This window comes from Moschus berezovskii, chromosome 12, assembly GCF_049115385.1.
Source record: "Moschus berezovskii isolate FMDL1 chromosome 12, NW_MosBer_1.0, whole genome shotgun sequence".
Taxonomy (NCBI): Eukaryota; Metazoa; Chordata; class Mammalia; order Artiodactyla; family Moschidae; genus Moschus; species Moschus berezovskii.
Genome location: NC_142471.1, coordinates 96,688,138 through 96,708,807, shown reverse-complemented (window position 1 = coordinate 96,708,807; position 20,670 = coordinate 96,688,138). Strand labels below are relative to the sequence as shown.

Sequence of the window (20,670 nt, the reverse complement as noted above, 5' to 3'; positions counted from 1 at the left end):
TGATTCCGCTAACTTACTTTTGGTTTCACTTTTTAAAACCTTGGTTCTCTCTTGTTTTCTGGCGGGATTATTTCTCTGTTCCCAGCCTCCCAGGTTGCATGTCCTTTCTCCCAGCTCAGCCCACTGACTGATGCTGTTGCGGGCACAGCTGAGCTGCCAAAACGATCACCAGGCCCGCTGAAGCTTCTCTCCCATCACTGTGATGTTACAGTGGACGTCTGATCCATTTAAGGTGTGGGACTGCGTGTGTAGGAGTGTTTTCACTTTTTTGGGCAAGAGGACAGCATGGTGACATCTTCCATACACCCTGCTGTTAACACAGATCTCACTGTTGTCTTTTACTGACTGAATAGCAAGTTCGCAAAATATTTAACATCCTCCAGAAGATTCTCAAGCCTGTGCTTGGCTGTTTCCTGACCAGACTCTTGCCTGCCGCGCCTGCAGACTGGGGTCACGCTGGGGAGGAGGCAAGCAGGCCCACCTTGGTGGGAAGCAGGCTGCACCTTCAGGGACACGTGTCTGGGCCACTTTGGTTTAGCACTTGGCGACGCGTGTGCAGATGGTGACGGGAAAACACAACAGGGTCCCTGAACCAGGACCATGTGGTCTGCAGCGTAAAATAAAAAACGGCGGGGAAGCTCCCCGTGTCTCCAGTTTCATAAGCAGCTGCCAGGTTTTCTGAGGCCTGGCCTTTAACCCCACCCCCCCCGGTGGGTTAACGCCTGGAGAGCTCGGGCAGCCGTGTGGCCCGTCCATACCCGCTGAGCTGCCCCAGGGGAAGGGCTGAGGAACAACGTGTGTGCAAGTGAACCAGTTTAGCATCGCTCATGCAGAAGAACCGATGCGTTTGGATTGTGCTGGAGAAGACCCTGGATGGTGAGGAGATCCAACCAGTCCGTCCTAAAGGAAATCAACCCTGGAGGGACTGATGCTGAAGCTGAAGCTCCAATACTTTGGCCACCTGATGAGAAGAGTTGACTAGTTGGAAGAGACTGATGCCGGGAAATTTTGAAGGCAAAGGAGGGTGGCAGGGGATGAGATGGTTAGATAGCATCACTGATCGCATGGAAATGAATCTGGACAAACTCTGTGAGACAGTGAAGGACAGAAGGCTGGCACGCTGCAGTTTCACAGGGTCGCAGAGTCGGACAGGACTGAACGACCACAGCAGAAAACAGCCAGAGCGTGTGCGTCCGCTCCTCTGCGCCAGAACTTGGGGTGGATCTGCCAGGAACAAGTGAGCCTGGCTGTCCCCACAGATGGGCTGCAGCTAGGAGCGGGTGGGGACCCTCTGAATAACCTGCTCCTATGCCCACAGTGCTGCAGTGCCAAAGTCATTCATTCAAGTGGGAGATAACAAGGGGAGCTGACTATTCAAATGGGAACTTTCCTACCAGTCCAGTGGTTAAGAACCTGCCTGCCAACGCAGGGGCCATGGGTTTGATCCTGGGTCTGGGAAGATCCTACATGCTGTGGAGTGACGAAGCCTGTGGGCCACAACTCCTGAGCCCATGTTCCACACATGTAGAGAAAGCTCACGCTCAGCAACTAACGCAGTGCAGCCGAAAATAAACACGAGAACTGAAGTCCGACAAACTCATCAGGAGGGGAGGAGGCTTAAATGGCATCAGAAGTGTCAACTGGCAAAGAACACCGGCGAAAGTGCTGGACATCTCTTAGATTACATATTTCTCAAGAGCACTTTTGAGGGCCGTCAGCCCAAAACAGGGACCCCTTGCCTGGCCATGCACACCCCAGCTCAGGGCCCTCTGAGAGGCAGAAAGCTGGTTTCTTGTTCGGTGGGAAATATGTCTTGAAGGAAATATGGAAAAAACTGTCCAATTACACAGGACAAATCCAGCTAAACATTTGAAATTTATTAAACTTTTGGCGAAAATAGCTAAACAAATACATACAACCCCACCTTTCCATTAATGCTTAAGGACCAGGGCTGACTTGATACTTAGACAACTGTTCAGTGTCTCAGGTTTGTGAGCTGCATCGCAACCAACACGGAGTAAAAGAATCGCCTTTAAAGTAAGTGTGTTAGGGTTGGTGCAAAAGTAACTGATCTCAGACCATGAATCTCAAATCGCTATCGGTCACTTCAGTCACTCTTTGCAACCCCACGGACTGCAGCACGCCAGGCCGCCCTGTCCATCACCAACTCCTGGAGCTTGCTTAAACTCATGTCCATTGAGTCGGTGATGCCATCCAACCATCTCATCCTCTGTCGTCCCCTTCTCCCGCCTTCAATCTTTCCCAGCATCAGGGGCTTTTCCAATGACTCAGTTCTTTGCATCAGGTGGCCAAAGTACTGGAGCTTCAGCTTCAGCATCAGTCCTTCCAATGAATATTCAGGACTGATTTCCTTTAGGATGGACTGATTAGATCTCCTTGCAGTCCAAGGGGCTCTCAAGAATCTTCTCCAACACCACAGTTCAAAAGCATCAATTCTTCAGCGCTCAGCTTTCTTTCGGAGAAGGCAATGGCACCCCACTCCAGTACTCTTGCCTGGAAAATCCCATGGATGGAGGAGCCTGGTAGGCTGCAATCCATGGGATTGCTAGGAGTCGGACATGACTGAGCAGCTTTCACTTTTCACTTTCATGCACTGGAGAAGGAAATGGCAACCCACTCCAGTGTTCTTGCCTGGAGAATAACAGGGATGGGGGAGCCTGGTGGGCTGCCGTCTCTGGGGTCGCACAGAGTTGGACACGACTGAAGCGACTCAGCAGCAGCAACAGCAGCTTTCTTTATGGTCCAACTCTCACATCCATACATGAAGACTGGAAAAACCATAGCTTTGACTAGACGGACCTTTGTTGGCAAAGTAACGTCTCTGCTTTTGAATATGCTGTCTAGGTTGGTCATAGCTTTTCTTCCAAGGAGCAATAAGTTGTTATAATTAATTGCTGTAGCATAAAAATCCATGTTTTGGGATTTGATGAACGCTTGAAAACTATCTTCTGCCTCCTGCTGGTTGTGGAAATGCTTTCCCTGCAAAAAGTCATTGAGCTGCTTGAAGAGGTAGTCTGTGGGTGAGAGGTCAGGTGAATATGGTGGGTGAGGCGAAACTTCATAGCCCAATCCGTTCAACTTCTGAAGCGTTGGTTGTGCAACATGCGGTTGGGCGTTGTTGTGGAGAATTGGGCCCTTTCTGTTGACCGATGCTGGCTTGTGTTGCAGTTTCTGGTATATTTCCTTGATCTGCTAAGCCTGCTTCTCAGATGTGATGGTGTCACTGGGATTCTGAAAGCGGTTGTGACTCAGAAGGGCAGCAGACCACCGGTGACCTGACCTTTTTCTGGTGCAGGTGTGACTTTGCAAAGTGCTCTGGAGCTTTTTCTCAGTCCAGTCACTGAGCTGGTCATTGCCAGTTGTATAAAATCCGCTTTTCATTGCATGTCACCGTCCAACTGAGAAGTGGTTCGTAGGTTTTCATACAGTAAGAGAGGAAAGGCAACACTTAAAAAACGACCATTTTTTAAACATTTTCGGTCACCTCACGAGGTGCCCACTTAGTGAGCTTTTTCACCTTTGCAATTTGCTTCAGATGCACACGACCGTCGAATAGCGGACCCTGAGCTCTGTGGCAGGTTCTTGTGCAGTTGTTCGCGGGTCAGCTTGGGTGATGGTGCTCAGCTGCTCACTGTCAACTGCTGACGGTCGGCCACTGCACTCCGCATCTTCAAGGCTCTCATCTCCTTTGCAAGCCTTGTGAGCCCCCGCTGCCCTGTGTGTTCGTAGGCCGTTCCTGGCCCAAATGTGCTGCAGATGTTGCGTGCTGTCACCTCTGCCTTCTGACCCATTTTGAACCTGAGAAAGAAAATTGCCTGAATTTGCTTTTTGTCTAACATCATTTCCCTAGTCTCAAACAAATATAAAATACACAGCAGGTCAGTCATTAGCAAAAAAACATGGAGCAAGAAATGATATGTAACATAACCACATGAAGGATGTATTCCAGTATCAAATGACAAATTTCAACAATGCTGCTGCTGCTAAGTTGCTTCAGTCGTGTCCGACTCTGTGTGACCCCATAGACGGCAGCCCACCAGGCTCCCCTGTCCCTGGGATTCTCCAGGCGAGAGTACTGGAGTTGGTTGCCATTTCCTTCTCCAATGTACGACAGCGAAAGTGAAGTTGCTCAGTCGTGTCTGACTCTGTGTGACCCCATGAACTGTAGCCCACCAGGCTCCCCGTGCCTGGGATTCTCCGGGTGAGAGTGCTGGAGTGGGCGCCGTCACCGTCTCCGTTTCAACAATGCAGAAACCGCAATTATGTTTGCACCCTGCTAATACGTTTTGGTTCTCAGTTTGCAACTGAAATGTGCGCTGATGGGGCCTCCGCCACCACAGTGAGTCCACGAGCAGGGCGTTGGCCCTGCCGCCTGTCCCCCAGAGGACTGGGGCCCCGGTTCCAGTGTGGAATTCCACAGATCTAGCTCCAGTGACTTACTGTTACCTCTGTATTTTTTTTGGGGGGGAGGGGAAATCTTGATTTCTGATACCAAAGATCCTACTGTTAAACCATCAAGGGATAGAAATTAAAACGGTTTAATTTTTGCTGCCTTTAAGTGTGAAATCCAGGGTATAATTTTAGCCTTTTAAAAATGTATGTTATCCCCCCACTCCGCACCTTGCACTTGTAAAAAAGGTTTAGAAAAAGCACGAACGTTTCCAACGGCAGTGCACCTGCGGCGTGCTCCAAACCACGCGTGGGCTTCTCAGTGGCGGTTCTGTTACTACTTCCTGTGATTTTCTCTCTCAGTTAAGGCTTCGACCCGTCCTTACCTGGTGGGTCGGGGTACCAGTTCTACAGAAACAAAGGTTGCAGAAGTTTGGGGATACATACACTCAGAGCCTCAAGCACTACACACGTCCCTCCGTTCTGTCCACGAAGGGGGAAAGAATTTTAAAGTCTTAGTTCTGCATAATTTCATTACGTGCAGTGAAAGCAAATAAAAGATGATGCTGATTTGGACTTAAAGCACTCTTGGCAGTGCGCTGCTTTCATTAAGCGGTTGACCCAGAAGGGGTGACGGTGGACACAGGAGTCGGGGGGTGCAGCTGTCCGGGGTGCGATGGGCGCAGAGCCGCCGAGGCTGGCGGGTGGGAGGCAGATGCAGCCGCGTGGGCGGAGGCCCGGGTGCCGGCAGGGGGAGGCTGGCAGGAGAGGCTGCACCTGACGGTGTCTCTGGGTGTGGGCGTCTGCTCTCCAATCTGGAAGGCAGGCTCAGACCTAGAGACATCTATGTTAGTCACGGCCTCGAGGCCTGCTTCCAGCTGTCTCTCCGCTTCCAGCTGGCTTCTCACCTGAGCAGCGACACCCAAGGCCCCCTCCCCGGAGAAGAAGCCGGGGTCCCCGCTCGGAGACCCAGGCAGTCTGCGCTGAGGCAGAAGGGCATCCCTGCCTTCTCAGAGGTGAGGCGGCCACCGTGCTCCGAGAGTGAGCAGGCGCGATTCTGCACAGATGTGGGGCCCTCTGCCACCATAGCTGACCTCATCCTGGAAGGTATACAGGTGGCTGGTGGCGGCCACGGCAATGACACTCTTGGCCAGGTGCCTGCGTGTGCAGGGTCTTCCTGCTGGTCCAGGCTACCCACACTCACCTCGCCCTTCCGCTGCAGGCTGGCCCGAGGCCTGCTGTTCACCCTGGAGGCCTCTAGCGTCTCGACCCTCTGGAAGGAGTTGTTGTAGGGCCCGTCAGGACGGTGCTGCGTGAAAGACGACGACCTATAAGCTACGAGGAGCCCTCCACCCAGCCCCGCCGGCCCCGGATGAAGCGGCTCACTGCCCAACCCAGCTCTGCACAGGTCAGCTTCAGGGCGTCAGACAGGAAAGCTCGTAATGGCCGGGAGAGAGCCGTGGTGAGACTGTCTCAGTCATATCAGTAAACGCAAGTACAACGGAATCAGAGGAAAAGTGACGAAGTCACACTTGTAATTACATTAATGTGGTTTTGGAAAACTTTCTCCTTAGAATGTTTCCCATCTTCAGTGAATTCAAGAGCTCTTCAGCTGCACTCTGCGCTGAATCCACAGTGGGTTTTCAGGACGCAGCTCCTGTCCCGAGCAGTGGCCGGGGCCCCCTCCCAGTGTGGGGGCCGCGTGAGCGCTCTGCGCGTGGGCCCGGCCCCTTCCTGCACCCTGTGTGCCTGGCTGCGCGGGGCTCTGGAAGCTGGATGCTCGGGGCTCCACGTTCTTGTTTCCGGTGACACGTGTACACCGCCTTTCCTAGGTGTGCCTGCCCCTCTGTGCCCATGAGCTCTGGTTTCAGGGGTTTTAACCTGGAGAAATCCTGGGCCCTGGTGCCCTGGGAAGGGCAGATCCTCCGTGGCCCTGCATGCCTTCAGCGGGTCTGCTGAGAAAGCGTTTCGTGGGGGTTCTGGACCTGGGCCTGTCGCAGGCCGCAGCTGTGTTTTCCACCTTCTGAAGCTGGGGGGACACCGAGCCCGCCACGAGGGCGCCCCGCCTGGCCCAGGGCCGTGCCGAGGCCTGAGGGCAGAGTCCTATCTCTGCCCCAGGCAGCACACCTTCCACCCGCCACGGACCCCACGCGGGGCGCATCAGCCTGTGAAGAGCGGGCACCCAGACCCGACACGTCTGCTCCCCACATGCCTGGAGCGGCCTGCTGGGCGTGCTCCCCACATCAACACGCACACACACACACAGCCGAGCTCATGCTCACAAATCTCAGGGGACATGATCCACCCCAGCCCAAGGTCTCACACACACATCTCCCTTGGGGCCCGTCTAATGCAGATGGGTGCCTTCTACAGATTCTGAGGGTCTCTGTCTCAAGAGCCAATCTCTGCGGGTCCAGAGTCACGGCCCCCACCACCCCCCGCTTCCCCAGGCTCTGGCTCCTGTGTCCAGCCGAGGCCCTGAGGCCAGGGCCCCACACTCTTCACTCTGACTCCCTCTTCACGCGCAAAGGATGGTGGCACCACCGCGGCTGGCAGTCCCCCACGGCAGCGTCTCCTCCCACCTCACGACAGGAGGTGTGTCAAACATTGTTAACACAGACCTCTAGGCAGAATCAGTGCGGTCACTTCTAAGGCACGTGCCCACAGATGACCAGAGGCATCGAAATGGCCATAGCCCTGGCAGGGCGGGGCATCCTGCCAGCCCTGCACTGCCATCCACGCAAAGCACATTCTGGGGTCTTGTCCTCCACTCGTTCCAAAAACAAAGGCCATCCCACCCACCCACATGAACTTCCTCACCTCCTTCCTTCACTCCTCTTGGAAATAATATAAAATAAGAAACTGTCATCCACTAAGCATTTCAGACACAGCCAGTGTGAATCCAGCACTGTGCTTGCTGTTCGGACATGGATGGAATCACAAGCAAGGTGAGAAGTGTGCCCAGACACCCTGTTTCCACCTCAGGCAGCCGGCCCGTGCCAGCCCTGCCCCGGAGGGCCGGGTCCCCACGCAGGCCTCACCTGTCGGAGCCACTCCAGCAGCACTCAGAGTTGTCAAAGACGCGGTCATTTTCATAGAGCGGACACAGCTTGCTTCGAAGGTACTCATGGATCTTAATGGAAGCATGGGAAGGTCAGGGCGGTGGCGCCCGAGGCCTCACCCGGTGGGTCTCGATGGGCCAGCACTCCGTGTCGAGGTCCCACACCTCCACTGACAGGTAGTCCCGGCTCATCCCCTATCAACCGGTGTGGCTGAATTTCACGTCGGACATAGAGGAGATAATTTCTGAGAAGGACGTACTGCTGGGCTCTTCCAAAACCGGAAAACACTGTTTCCACTTCTGTTTAAAAACCAGAGAACAACCCACCTTGCAGTGCAAGCGAGGCCCCCAGGCTCACCGGGCCCTGGCCCGAAACCTGGAGAGCCTCCGGGGCGCCCTGCAGATGCCCTGCACAGCCTGTGGCTCCACGGGGGCTGGGGTCTGGTGCACCCCAGCCAGCAGGCTCCACACCAGACACCATAAAGGGCACCATGAGAGACCAACACGGCCCCAGGGCCCTCTGACACCCGCGTCATGGGTGCTGCAGGGCCAGCCCTCAGCTGAGGATGACTGGACTCCAGCCTCAGTGGTCCCGTCAGGAGAGGGGTTTTCCTTCGGTATTCAATGGGCAAGACTTATTGCAGCAAAACCATTACTGTCTTCAGAAAGGTTCTGAAGACTTCCTGGGCAGACCTTTCTTTCCCCAGTGCCTCTGCTTTATCAGCAATAACTCAAGGGCATGTCTTATCCCCCGCCCACCTGTGCGCCAGACCCCAGAGCCTGTCCTGGTTTGGGGAACTGTGGGCAAGGAGGTCTGTAGTTCCTTTCGTTTTCAGCTGCTGCTTTTTTAAAAAATACATGTTATTACAAGGAGCCTGTACGTTAATCGACGCCGCATCTGACGCCGATCCTCAGCAACCTCGTGGCAGTGCTGAGCGTGTACCCACAGGAGTAACGTGGCTGACAAACAAAACCATTCTTGGAATCCAAGCCTGCTTACTCAAGAGTGCTGTCTGGAAAACAGGCCAGATGTGCAGGCTCTGCCTGAGCTGCCCCCACTTTACAGCGGGGGACGTTCTGGACGGACTGACCGGTACACTGTCTTCACTGCAGGACAAAGTGTCCAGAACAGGACAAGCCACGGCACTCTGGGCCAGGATGCCGTCAGCGCTCAGTGTCCAGGGGCACGCTGGCAGAGTTCCCAGGACACACAGACTTCTTCGTTTTCTACAAAGCAGGGCCTGTTACTTATGAGTAAAAATAACAAACCGAAAGCTCTCCTCCCCCAGAATGACCTCAAGGCTCAGTGGGCTAAAGCCTGGACTTTCCTGAGGGAACTGGCTTCCAGGCCAGCAAAGCTCTGCACGGACAGAGCCCATCCGGAGAGGGGAGATGGCCTCCGGCCTCATCAGAGGTCGCCGTGCACAGAGGGGCTGACCGGGATTACCTGCAGGCCCCACCGCGGGCACTCAGGAAGCAGGGCCTCCACGCAGGCAGGCATGAGGGTGACAGGAGGCGCCACGAGGTCTCTGGAGGTGGTGAGTGCGCTGGCAAGGCTGGCTCTGCACGGGAGGTGCGTGAGCTTGCCAGCACTTACCCTTGGTGTGCCGGCAGCGCAGAGTGGAGGACCGCATGTCCCAGGGGTGGATGGCCCTGTGCTGCTGCTGTGGATGGGCACGCTGCCCTGGAGGGGGTACGGCTCCACTGTGGATGGGCACGCAGCACTGGAGGGGGTCGGGCTCCACTGTGGACGAGCACGCTGCCCTGGAGGGGGTCGGGCTCCGCTGTGGACGAGCACGCTGCCCTGGAGGGGGTCGCGCTCCGCTGTGGATGGGCACGCAGCACTGGTGGGGATCGGGTTCCGCTGTGGATGAGCATGCTGCCCTGGAGGGGGTCGGGCTCCGCTGTGGACGAGCACGCTGCCCTGGATGGGGTCGGGCTCCACTGTGGACGAGCACGCTGCCCTGGAGGGGGTCGGGATCCACTGTAGATGAGCACGCTGCCCTGGAGGGGGTCGGGATCCACTGTAGATGGGTTCGCAGCACTGCAGGGGGTCGGGCTCTGCCACTGTGACCATCTCCGTCAGCTCCTCCGTGTTGGCTGGCTTCTGTCCACGATGTCTGGAAGCGCATGGTTAAGGCAGGGATCGCAGGCAGGAGGTTTAGGAGCTTAGGTGTGAAGGAGGCGATTACAGGCATGGTAACCTGCTGGGTAAGGAGAGGTCCGTTAATGTACTAACGCGACCCAGCAACGCCCGGGGAGAGGGGGCTGCTTTCACCTCACTGTGACTGCTAGCCTTCTATGAAAGACTTTCAAAGCAACATAACACACGTTAAAAGATAAGGAAGAAGAGCAGGCAAGTGCCCACGGCACTCGAGTCCCACACGGACAGCCACGAAACGGCGCAGGTCCAGGAGTGCTGCCCGACTCCAGAGGAGCCCGACAGGGTTGAAGTATCTGAAGTCAAGAGGGTGTTCTAAGCTATCAGAGCAAGGTCACACGGCAGGCTGCCAAACACAGACATTGCTTGACTGAAAACATGAGGAAGAGTGGAATCTGGCTGTGAGCCCAGCCAGGAGAGCAGGAACGGATGACAAGGAGGCTTACAAACCCGGTGACCCCACAGCAGAGTCTGTAGCCATCAGCATGCGCAGGGCCCCGAAGCGCTGGAGCTCGACACTGCCCAGCACGTGGTCATGGGTATCGCCAGGGCCGAGCAGGCTGGGGACCAGGCCAGCCCAGAGTCAGGGAAGCACACCGGGCACACAGGGCCGAGCGGCCAACGGGTTCCAGAGGACTGGTCAGCACAGGCCTTCGAGGACGTCCCCCCCGGCTGGGGGAGGGACCACACCAAAAAGAGAGAATGGTGACCCAGCTCAGGAGAGAGCTTGCCAAGGGGCATGGTTGGGCAATGGTGAAAGGCAAGCGGGAGGTGAGGAGCCACAGGGCGCCGGCTCGCCCGCGAGTGGATTCGAGCCACAGGGCGCCGGCTCGCCCGCGAGTGGACTCGAGGCACAGGACGCCGGCTCGCCCGCGAGTGGATTCGAGGCACAGGACGCCGGCTCGCCCGCGCGTGGACTCGAGGCACAGAGGCGCCAACAGACCCCAGGAGGCACATGGCAGTTCCCAGGCTTTATGAGCTCGGTCACAAGACGGTATCTGCATCCTGATGGGGGGACAGAATCTTTACAACCACCACGACAGATGCAACGGAACTCCAGGCGCCCCCTCCCCCTCGGGCCCTCCTGTCGAACACTCCAGGTCCTGCTTCCCAGAATGCACGCACCTCACCCTCTCCGATTTCCACTCCGAGCCCTCACCCTGGACGCTCTCCTCCTTCTGCCGACACCCAGACTCCCTTTCACTCCCCGCCCGAGTCTGTGTACCGGGCACACAGGCACCTTCCCTCTGCACACCCTGCCCTCACTGTGGGGCAAGGGCCCGTCTGCTGGCCTGTCCCTGTCTAAGCGGAGGTCCTGAGGCAGACGCTGGGTCTCTCCACCCAACACGAGCAGCCCTTCAGGACCCCGCCGCGAGCTGTGCAGCTGAACCGAGCTGGACGTCGGCCCCGTAACAGCCGTGGTCCTCCCAGCTCCCGGGGTAAGTGATTACGCAACAGAGTAAGTTATGGGGGAGGCGTGGCCACCCGCTCCAGCACTCTTGCCTGGAGAGTCCCATGGACAGAGGAGCCTGGCGGGCTACAGTCCGTGGGGTTCTAAGAGTCGGATATGACTTAGCAACGAAAGCACCACCAGAGTAAGTTATTCTCCTATGCAAGAGGTTCTCTCAGAAAAACAAAAGACAACATTTTCCTGTCATCAAAGAGAAGACAACAAATGTCCAGGGTGTGCAGAAAAGGGAACCCCCAGGCACTGTTGGGTATGAATGTAGATTGGGGCAGCCACTGTGGAAAACAGCATGGAGGTGTCTCAGAAAACTAAAAATGCGCTCACCATATGGTCCAGCAATTCCACCACTGTATATATCTGAAAAGAACAAAGGCATTGGTTTGAAAAGATGTATGCACCCCAATACTCACGGCAGCGTCGTTTACAACAGAGAAGACACGGAAGCAACCTCAGTGTCCACTCATGGGTGAGCGGACAAAGACGACGTGGTGCACACACAGTGGTGACGACCGCGCCGCAAAGATGGGACTGTGCGTCTGCAGCAGCACAGACGGCCTTGCGGGGTACTGGCTGAGTGAAGTGCGCCAGACAGTCACTGTACGCGATCAGTATATATGGAATCGAGACACGACAACAACTAAAGAACGGAACAAATGAAGGGGACTCACAGAACAAACCAGAGGTTACGGGGGGTCTGGGGGATGAGAGGCACAAGCGGGGCGGTGTGAAAGCCTCAAGGACTGTCCAGTAAGAGGAACACGGCGGACGTTCTGTGACGGCTGAAAACGCAAGGGACCTTTAAAGACTGTGTAAAGCGTTTGTTTTAAAGACACCAACATCCTAACAGTTACCAGTTACTGTGAGCCAGTTTGCCGAAGCTTTCCCTGCATTATCTGGAACCTAACAAACCTGTCAGGGTCACAGGAAACAGCACCCCTGTGTTACACATGAGGAGCAGATGGTAAGCAACCTGTCAGGTTAACACAAAGCTAGTAAGAAAGCTGAAAGGATTTGTACCAAAGTCTGTATCTCGATTAACACCAAGTTGACGAGCAAGCCTAACCTATAAGACAAAACTGGAGAACAAGCAGGATACAGCCAATGCTAAACACCATGGCCTGCTCAGTGGCAGGAAGGTCAGGTTCCGAGACAGAACACTGGATGTGAGGAGTGGCTGAGCAGCGATTCACAACGTGGAATCTGAGAGGGACTCACACGGATGAGCAGGTATGGAAGGAAGCTAAAGCAGCACGGAAATCCGCCACTTCGGGTTTTAATTTTGGCCACTCCACTTGGCTTGCAGGGTCTTAGTTCCCCGACCAGGGATTGAACCTGAGCCCCCAGAAGTGAGAGCCTGGAACGTTAACCACTAGACCACCACGGAATTCCCGAGAAATCCTCCACTTTTTGAAAGCTTGCTGTATGTCATTTCACTTTAACAAAAACCCTGCATCATAACCTGTCCTTGCTAACTGAAAGATATCCAGAGTTTCACTTTAGCAAAAAAAAAAAAAAAAAGCCTTCAGCGACTGTTCTGCAGGAAGGGATCACACAGGTAGTGCACCCTGAGCAGAGGGGGCTCAGCATGCTCCGTCTCCAGGAACTACACTCAGCACCCCAGTGTCAGGCCGGCGGAGCTCTGGACTGTGTCTGAGTGTCTGGGTTCTACCTCGGCTCCTCTGTGCCTCCGGCAGCAACATGTGTCTCAAGCAACTGCCTCTGCCCTTCACACCACTTCAGCTTACGCAAGGCTCTGCAGATAGGATGGACTCTGCAGACAGGCTCTTCCAGGGAGGCTGGCAGGGGAAACAGGTGTTCTACGCTGGGAAAGAAACAGGAGCCAAGAGCAAGGGATGGGAAAGATCATTAAATGATAACAGAAAAACCGAGAGCTCAGGCCCCATGGAAGGGACCTGGGTGAGTGGAGGGGGAGGTCAGGACAAAATAAGAAACTGCTCCTTTCACATTTAGAAACAGGTACAACCTTAAAATACACGAGAGTGAATGAACAGCTGGGCCTAACACTCCAACAACACCTTACAGGTTCAAAAGCACTGCACTGTTTATCTCAACAAAAATCTCATTATGTGATTTCCAGATTTAGAAAGGGCCTTCAAACTGATAAACAGCAGACACAAACTGAACCCAGAACTTCCCATCAAAACAACAGATTTTAAAAGTCAAGAGGTATGACCCTACCGTGAACCCTGTAAACCTGAACCCGATTATACAACTAGAATCAGTCCAGCTCCCTGACTGCAGACACGGACAACGGAGCTGGGCTCAGCAGGCGCGGGGAACGCATCCATCTTACGGAAGCCACCTCTCTCTGATTTCCTCAAGGCGGAGTCTCCTGAATGAAACTGCAAGAATGGTACCAGATCGTTCACTTGTTTGATGGCTTTTCCCACGAGATGCTTTCCTGAAGGCCCTTTTTAGTGACATAAGTATAAATATTAAGTAAATGAGAATTCTAAAACAGAAGGTAGACACCAGACTGAAAACGATTCAAATACTCAGATAAGGTGTCCCACTGTGACTTAAAAAAAAAGATCAATGATAAACACTACATCTCTGTTTTCTTTTCACAGGAAACAACTCAATACTCCAGAAATAATGACCTTGACTGAAATTCACAAATATGGTATTTCACTGATTCTAAAGAGCCCACTTCCTCTCATTTTAATGTCTGTGAAATCACATTTACCTAACAGTCAATGAAACATACTGAACATTCCTGATATTGATGCCTGATGCTGCTGCTGCTGCTAAGTCACTTCAGTCGTGTCCGACTCTGTGTGACCCCATAGACGGAAGCCCACCAGGCTCCCCCGTCCCTGGGATTCTCCAGGCAAGAACACTGGAGTGAGTTGCCATTTCCTTCTCCAATGTGTGTGCTCTTAATTTTTGTTATCCTTCCCCAATTTAAATGTTCCTTTCTTTCATAACATCTATGCAAACCCATTTAGGAAGGCTGGCCATACCAGATTACCCAGATACCCTATATGACTTATACAACTTCCCAGACTCAAGCTTGAGTTTAGCAGATGAACCTTTAATTTTGTTAAGCACTATTTCATTAGAAAAAGATTAATGACTAATTCAAAGGAAGAGATTAGATTAGATTATGGATTAAGAAACTGATTATACAAAAAAACTATTTAAATCTGGGTAACAGTTCATAGACTTTTGCCAACAGAACACACTGGTCATAGCAAACACCCTCTTCCAACAACACAAGAGAAGACTCTACACATGGATACCACCAGAAGGTCAACACAGAAATCAGACTGATTATATTCTTTGCAGCCAAAGATGGAGAAGCTCTATACAGTCAGCAAAAACAAGACTGGGAATTGACTGTGGCCCAGATCATGAACTTTTTATTGCCAAATTCAGACTTAAATTGAAGAAAGTGGGAAAAACTACTAGACCATTCAGGTATGACCTAAATCAAATCCCTTACAGTGGAGGTGAGAAATAGATTTAAGGGACTAGATCTGATAGACAGAGTGCCTGGTGAACTATGGACGGACGTTCATATGGACAGAGGTTCATGACATTGTACAGGAGACAGGGATCAAGACCATCCCCAAGAAAAAGAAATGCAAAAAAGCAAAATGGGTGTCTGAGGAGGCCTTACAAATAGCTGTGAAAAGAAGAGCATCGAAAAGCAAAGGAGGAAAGGAAAGATACACCCATTTGAATGCAGAGTTCCAAAGAATAGCAAGGAGAGATAAGAAAGCCTTCCTCAGTGATCAATGCAAAGATATAGAGGAAAACAATAGAATGGGAAAGACTAGAGACCTCTTCAAGAAAAGTAGAGATATCAAGGGAACATTTCATGCAAAGATGGGCTCAATAAAGGACAGAAATGGTATGGACCTAACAGAAGCAGAAGATATTAAGAAGAGGTGGCAAGAATACACAGAATAACTGTACAAAAAGGATCTTCACAACCCAGGTAATCACGATGGTGTGATCACTCACCTAGAGCCAGACATCCTGGAAGTCAAGTGGGCCTTAGGAAGCATCACTACGAACAAAGCTAGTGGAGGTGATGGAATTCCAGTTGAGCTATTCCAAATCCTAAAAGATGATGCTGTGAAAGGGCTGCAATCAACGTGCCAGCAAATGTGGAAAACTCAGCAGTGGCCACAGGACTGGAAAAGGTCAGTTTTCATTCCAATCCCTAAGAAAGGCAATGCCAAAGAATGCTCAAACTACCGCACAATTGTACTCATCTCACACGCTAGTAAAGTAATGCTCAAAATTCTCCAAGCCAGGCTTCAACAATATGTGCACTGTGAACTTCCAGATGTTCAAGCTTGTTTTAGAGAAGGCAGAGGAACCAGAGATCAAATTGCCAACACTCAGTGGATCATCAAAAAAGCAAGAGAGTTCCAGAACAACATCTATTTCTGCTTTACTGACTATCCCAAAGCCTTTGACTGTGTGGATCACAATAAACTGAAAATTCTGAAAGAGATGGGAATACCAGACCACCTGACCTGCCTCTTGAGAAATCTATATGCCGGTCTGGAAGCAACAGTTAGAACTGGACATGGAACAACAGACTGGTACTAAATCGGGAAAGGAGTACGTCAAGGCTGTATATTGTCATCCTGCTTATTTAACTTATATGCAGAGTACATGATGAGAAATGCTGGGCTGGATGAAGCAAAAGCTGGAATCAAGATTGCCAGGAGAAATATCAACAACCTCAGATATTTGGACAATACCACTCTAATGGCAGAAAGCAAAGAGGAACTAAAGAGCCTCTTGATGAGTGTGAAGGAAGACAGTGAAAAGGCCAATTTAAAACTCAATATTAAAAAAAACAAAGATCATGGCATCTGGTCTCATCACTTCATAGCAAATTGGAGAAAAGGTGGAAGCGGTGACAGATTTCCTCCTGGGCTCTAAAATCACCTCAGACGGTGACTGTAGCCATGAAAATTAGAAGATGACTGCTTCTTGGCAGGAAAGCTATGACAAACCTAGACGGTGTGTTAAAAAGCAAAGCTACTGCTTTGCCAACAAAGACCCATATAGTCAACGCTATGGTCTTTCCATTAGTCATGTATGGATATGACAGCTGGACAATAAAGAAGGCAAAGCACCAAAGAATGGATGCTTCTGAACTCTAGTGCTGGAGAAGTCTCTTGAGAGTCCCCTGGACAGCAAGGAGATCAAACCAGTCAATCTTAAAGGAAATCAACCTCGAATACTCTTTGAAAGGGCTGAAGCAGAAGCTCCAACATTTTGGCCACCTGATGCGAAGAGCTGACTCACTGGAAAAGACCCTGATGCTGGGAAAACTGGAAGGCAGAAGGAGAAGAGGGCGACTGAGCATGAGATGGCTGGATGGCATCACTGATTCATTGGACACGAACTTGGGCAGACTCTGGGAGATGGTGAGGGGCAGAGAAGCCGAGCACGCTCTGAACAACAGTCAACACCGTCTCCACCGAGGCTGAGTCTGGGCACGACCAGCTTCAGGACGACTCGGCTTCTTGATTCTGGTTGCTTAACAATCACTACACGCTACTGTTTCTTCCTTTTTCATGGACTTTCAAGATAATGATACAATTTAAACAGTGTCACACCTATTTGATAAATGAATGTTATCAATGTTAACCCTGCTGCTGCTGCTAAGTCACTTCAGTCGTGTCCGACTCTCTGAGACCCCACAGACGGCAGCCCACTATGCTCCCCCGTCCCTGGGATTCTCCAGGCAAGAACACTGGACTGGGTTGCCATTTCCTTCTCCAATGCATGAAAGTGAAAAGAGAAAGTGAAGTCGCTCAGTCGTGTCTGACTCTTAACGACCCCACGGACTGTAGCCCTGAAGGATCACGAACACCAAAGTATTATGTGGAGTAAAACAGAAGGCTTTGAATACATATGACAACCAAAAATTACCACAAAGTGATCTAAGAAAATAGATAACTCAAATTATCTAACTTTTAGATATAGTCAAAATTTTAGTTAAAGTAGGGATTTAAAATTGGGGGGAAAAGTCTGAGTTTAGTTCAGAGGACAAAATATTTTTGTCAAGATTTTTAAAAGTAAAAATACCATTTTCAAAGTATAACATCAACACTTAAAATAGACCGTTTTAGTTAGACTTAATTAAATTTTAATTCACTCAGGTTATCAACTAAACCTTCTTATAAAAAGGGAAGAAACCAGAAGACAGACAGTAAGCCCTCCCACCTCTCTAGCCATAAACAAACGGGTTTTGCTTTACTCCCAAAAGCAATTTTTCAGTAAGTTGAAGTTACCCATTTGAGACTGCAAATGAAAAATCTGTTAAATGAACACAAAGAAACAGTTCGATCTCAAATGATATACATCTGCACAAACGTCCCAGGCACAGTTTTACCTGCTTAGTAATCTGGGCACCGTTTCACTCCCTGGCCAAGGGTGTCCAGATGTCCCTACCAGGGAGAGGTGCAGAGTGAGAGGGACGCAGCCAAAGGTCATGGAGGGGGCGAGGTGGAGGAAAGACACCGGACACCCGAACAGAGGCTGTTAGTTCCTTGGGGCAAGGAAGGTATACATCACAGAAAGACAAACAGTTTTTAAAGAGAGGCTTAAAGGTTGGACTCTATAGAAAGCTGAGAGCCGAAGAATCGATGCTTTTGAACTGTGGTGTTGGAGAAGACTCCCTTGGACCGCAAGGAGATCCAACGAGTCCATCTTAGAGGAAATCAGTCCTGAACGGTCACTGGAAGGACTGATGCTGAAGCTGAAGCTCCAATACTCACTCTGGACACGTGATGCGAAGAACTGACTCATTTGAAAGGACCCTGATGCTGGGAAAGATTGAGGGCAGGAGAAGGGGGCGACAGAGGATGAGATGCACAGGAGTCTGAGTGGACGCCGGGGGGTGGGGACGGACAGGGAGACCGGGCGTGCTGCCGTCCAGGGGGCCGCGGAGTCGGACACGGCTGAGCGGCTGAGCTGAGCTCAGCTGAAGGCTCCCGAGGCTGAGGAGCGCGCTCGCACGCAGCAGTCGCCGCGCGACGCCAGTCAACCGCGGCCCTGCGCACAGCGCGGGTCTGAGACGCACACGGGCTGCGCGCAGCGCCGGGCCTCCGGGAAAGGCCGCCCGGCTGCAAGTGAGCCCACGAGCCCGGCGGGGCTCCCTGCGGCGGGAACTCTGCACGGCGCCGCCGAGGAGGGGGCGGCCGGCGCGGGCGCCCTCACCTTCCGCCACGCCCAGCCCGCGGCCCGCGGGACCCGCGCGAAGCTCGCCGGCAGGCCGCTGCCGCCCGCCGGGCCGCCGCCGCGGACACGCCGGGCGCGCCCCCAAGGCGCTCCCGCCCCGCGCCGCGGGACTATCGCGCTCCAGAACGGCGCCCGGCGCGGTGACGTCATCGCCCGCCCCTCAGGCCCCGGGCGGGGGCGGATCCGCCGGGAGGCTCGCCTGCGCGGGGCGGGGCTCAGCGCCTCCAGGGCCGCGGGCGCTCCGACTGCGCCTGCGCGCTCGCCGCGCCCCGCCCCCCCGAGTGGGGAGGACCCTGGGCCGCGGGTGCTCCGACTGCGCCTGCGCGCTCGCCGCGCCCCGCCCCCGAGGGGAGGACCTAGGGCCGTGCGCTGGAGCTGGCTTGCGCCGGGGGCCCCGAGCCTGGCGCTGCGCGGAAGGTCCGCAGCGACCCTGCTGCTGGCCCTCCGCCCCCTGGGCAGCCTTGGAGGCCGCGAGACGGCCCTGGGCCCGCCAGGCCCACCTGAGGCATGCCTCACCTGAGGGCCTCTTGCCGGCCCGCTGACTCTGGCCGTACCGCGGGTCACTCCACGCGCCCCCGGCTCCGGCGCCCGGGGGTCGGTGTCACCTTTGACGGCAGCCTGGTCAGCCTGGGTTCCTGCCGCCTGCGCGCCCCGTCAGTGTACGATCTTGGGGAAGGGGTGTTGCAGTGCAGCGTGGCCCAGCCTTCCTTCACTCGTGGGTGTGTTTTCTGTGGCCTGCGAGAGATTATTCATTTGTGGGGTTCATGTGTTCGAGGTCTTAACTTTCAGTGATATTGTAAAGCTGGTGGTGACCGTGTGGCGCCGCTAGAAGATGGTCCTCCTACATCAGGAACATTTGTCCACAAATAGTACTTTTTGGTTAGTTCAGGCTGTGCGCCACACTGCTCACGGCCCAGAAGGCCTGCGGGTAAACAGAACAAATGCCTGCCCTCAGGGTTTGAGTGAGTGAAGGTCCCTCAGTCGTCTCCGACTCTGTGACCCCATGGACTATACGGTCCATAGAATTCTCCAGGCCAGAATACTGGAGTGGGTAGCCTTCTCCCTTCTCCAGGGGATCTTCCCAACTCAGGGATCAAACTCAGGTCTCCTGCATTGCAGGCAGATTCTCTACCAGCTGAGCCATCAGGGAAGCCCAAGAATACTGGAGTGGGTAGCCTATCCCTGCTCCAGCAGATCTTCCTGACCCAGGAATTGAACTGGGGTCTCCTGCATTGCAGGCTGATGCATCCTGGTTTAGGGATACAGAAAATAACAGGAATATAGCAAATCATGTAGATCAGATGGAGTTGGACAGAAAAATAGAGGGAAGGAGCGCGAGGGAGTGCCTTTTGGGAGGGTGGTGGTTTTAAACAGCGTGCCTGAAGAAGACCTCAGGAGGATAAGGGAGCAAGCCACGCCGACGTGGGAGGAGAGTGTGCGGGAGGTGGGATGGAGTCCAGGCAAGATAGGAAGCTGTGGGGCCATGAGCAGAGAAGGGTCATGGATGACTTGGCATTTAACAGGGCCACCGTGACTGCTCTGCTGAGAATACACTGGGGGGAGCCAAGGTCGTCCAGGCAGAGGAATGAGGGTTGAGCCATCGTGGATGTGGTGATTGTACAGAGAGGACTTGAGAACTGGTCTGGTGTCAGAGAGCAGCATTTTGAAGGCGCAGCGCTTGGGGCCGTGGTGAAGTAGGTGTGGTGTGAGAGAGAAGGGACTCAGGGACCTGGCCCTCCTTGGTCTGAACACCCGGTGCGAGGGAGTGTCCTGGCCCCGAGATGGCAGTGCCTGGGCCGGTGCAGGTGTGCAGACTGGTTGAGAGACTGGTCGTGAACTTGCGGAGTGGTCGCAAAGGTTGCAGGTACAGATCTGGAGCCTTGGGGAAGGAGGCCCTAGAGGTGTAGGTCCCGGAGGGACTGGCAGGTAGAGGCATCTCAAGCCAGAAGAGCCCGGTGAGCTCCTCACCCTTGGAGGGAGGGAAGATGGAGGAGAGGACTGGGGACAGAACCCAGGAGGAGGCTGAGGAGGAGCCTTGTGGGAGGACCAGGAGCGCAGACAGGGCGGGGAGGGGGCTGCTCGCAAACGCCTCAGGAGGGGCTCTGCTGGAGGGCCGTGTGGTTGTGGCAGCTTGAATGCTCTCACTGACCTGAGAGCCCACACATTAGGGTGGCCGGTGCGGCCTGCTGTGAGAGGGTTGAAGGGAAGTCAGAGAAGAGCGAAGGCCGTGAGGAGCAGCAGCCCTTTGCGAGGCGGAGTGGAGAAGTGCGGTGACCTCCTCTGTAACTGATAGGTTTAGCTGATCTTTCCCTGGGCAGTGGAAACCCAGGTTCA

At 53.6% G+C, this 20,670-nt stretch overlaps 1 protein-coding gene across 1 annotated transcript; it reads right to left on the bottom strand.

Annotated features, from left to right (window-relative positions):
• Nucleotides 1-1,806: 1,806 nt before the first annotated feature.
• On the bottom strand, nt 1,807-18,486 carry LOC129555930 (uncharacterized). Its single transcript, XM_088842020.1, has 5 exons — nt 18,316-18,486; nt 9,069-9,678; nt 7,452-7,771; nt 5,615-5,719; nt 1,807-5,244 (listed from the first exon to the last, which is right to left on the bottom strand). Exons 1-3 carry the CDS (start codon nt 18,484-18,486, stop codon nt 7,545-7,547), a joined length of 1,008 nt encoding a protein of 335 aa, XP_088698146.1. The 3' UTR covers nt 1,807-5,244; nt 5,615-5,719; nt 7,452-7,544.
• Nucleotides 18,487-20,670: the final 2,184 nt, after the last annotated feature.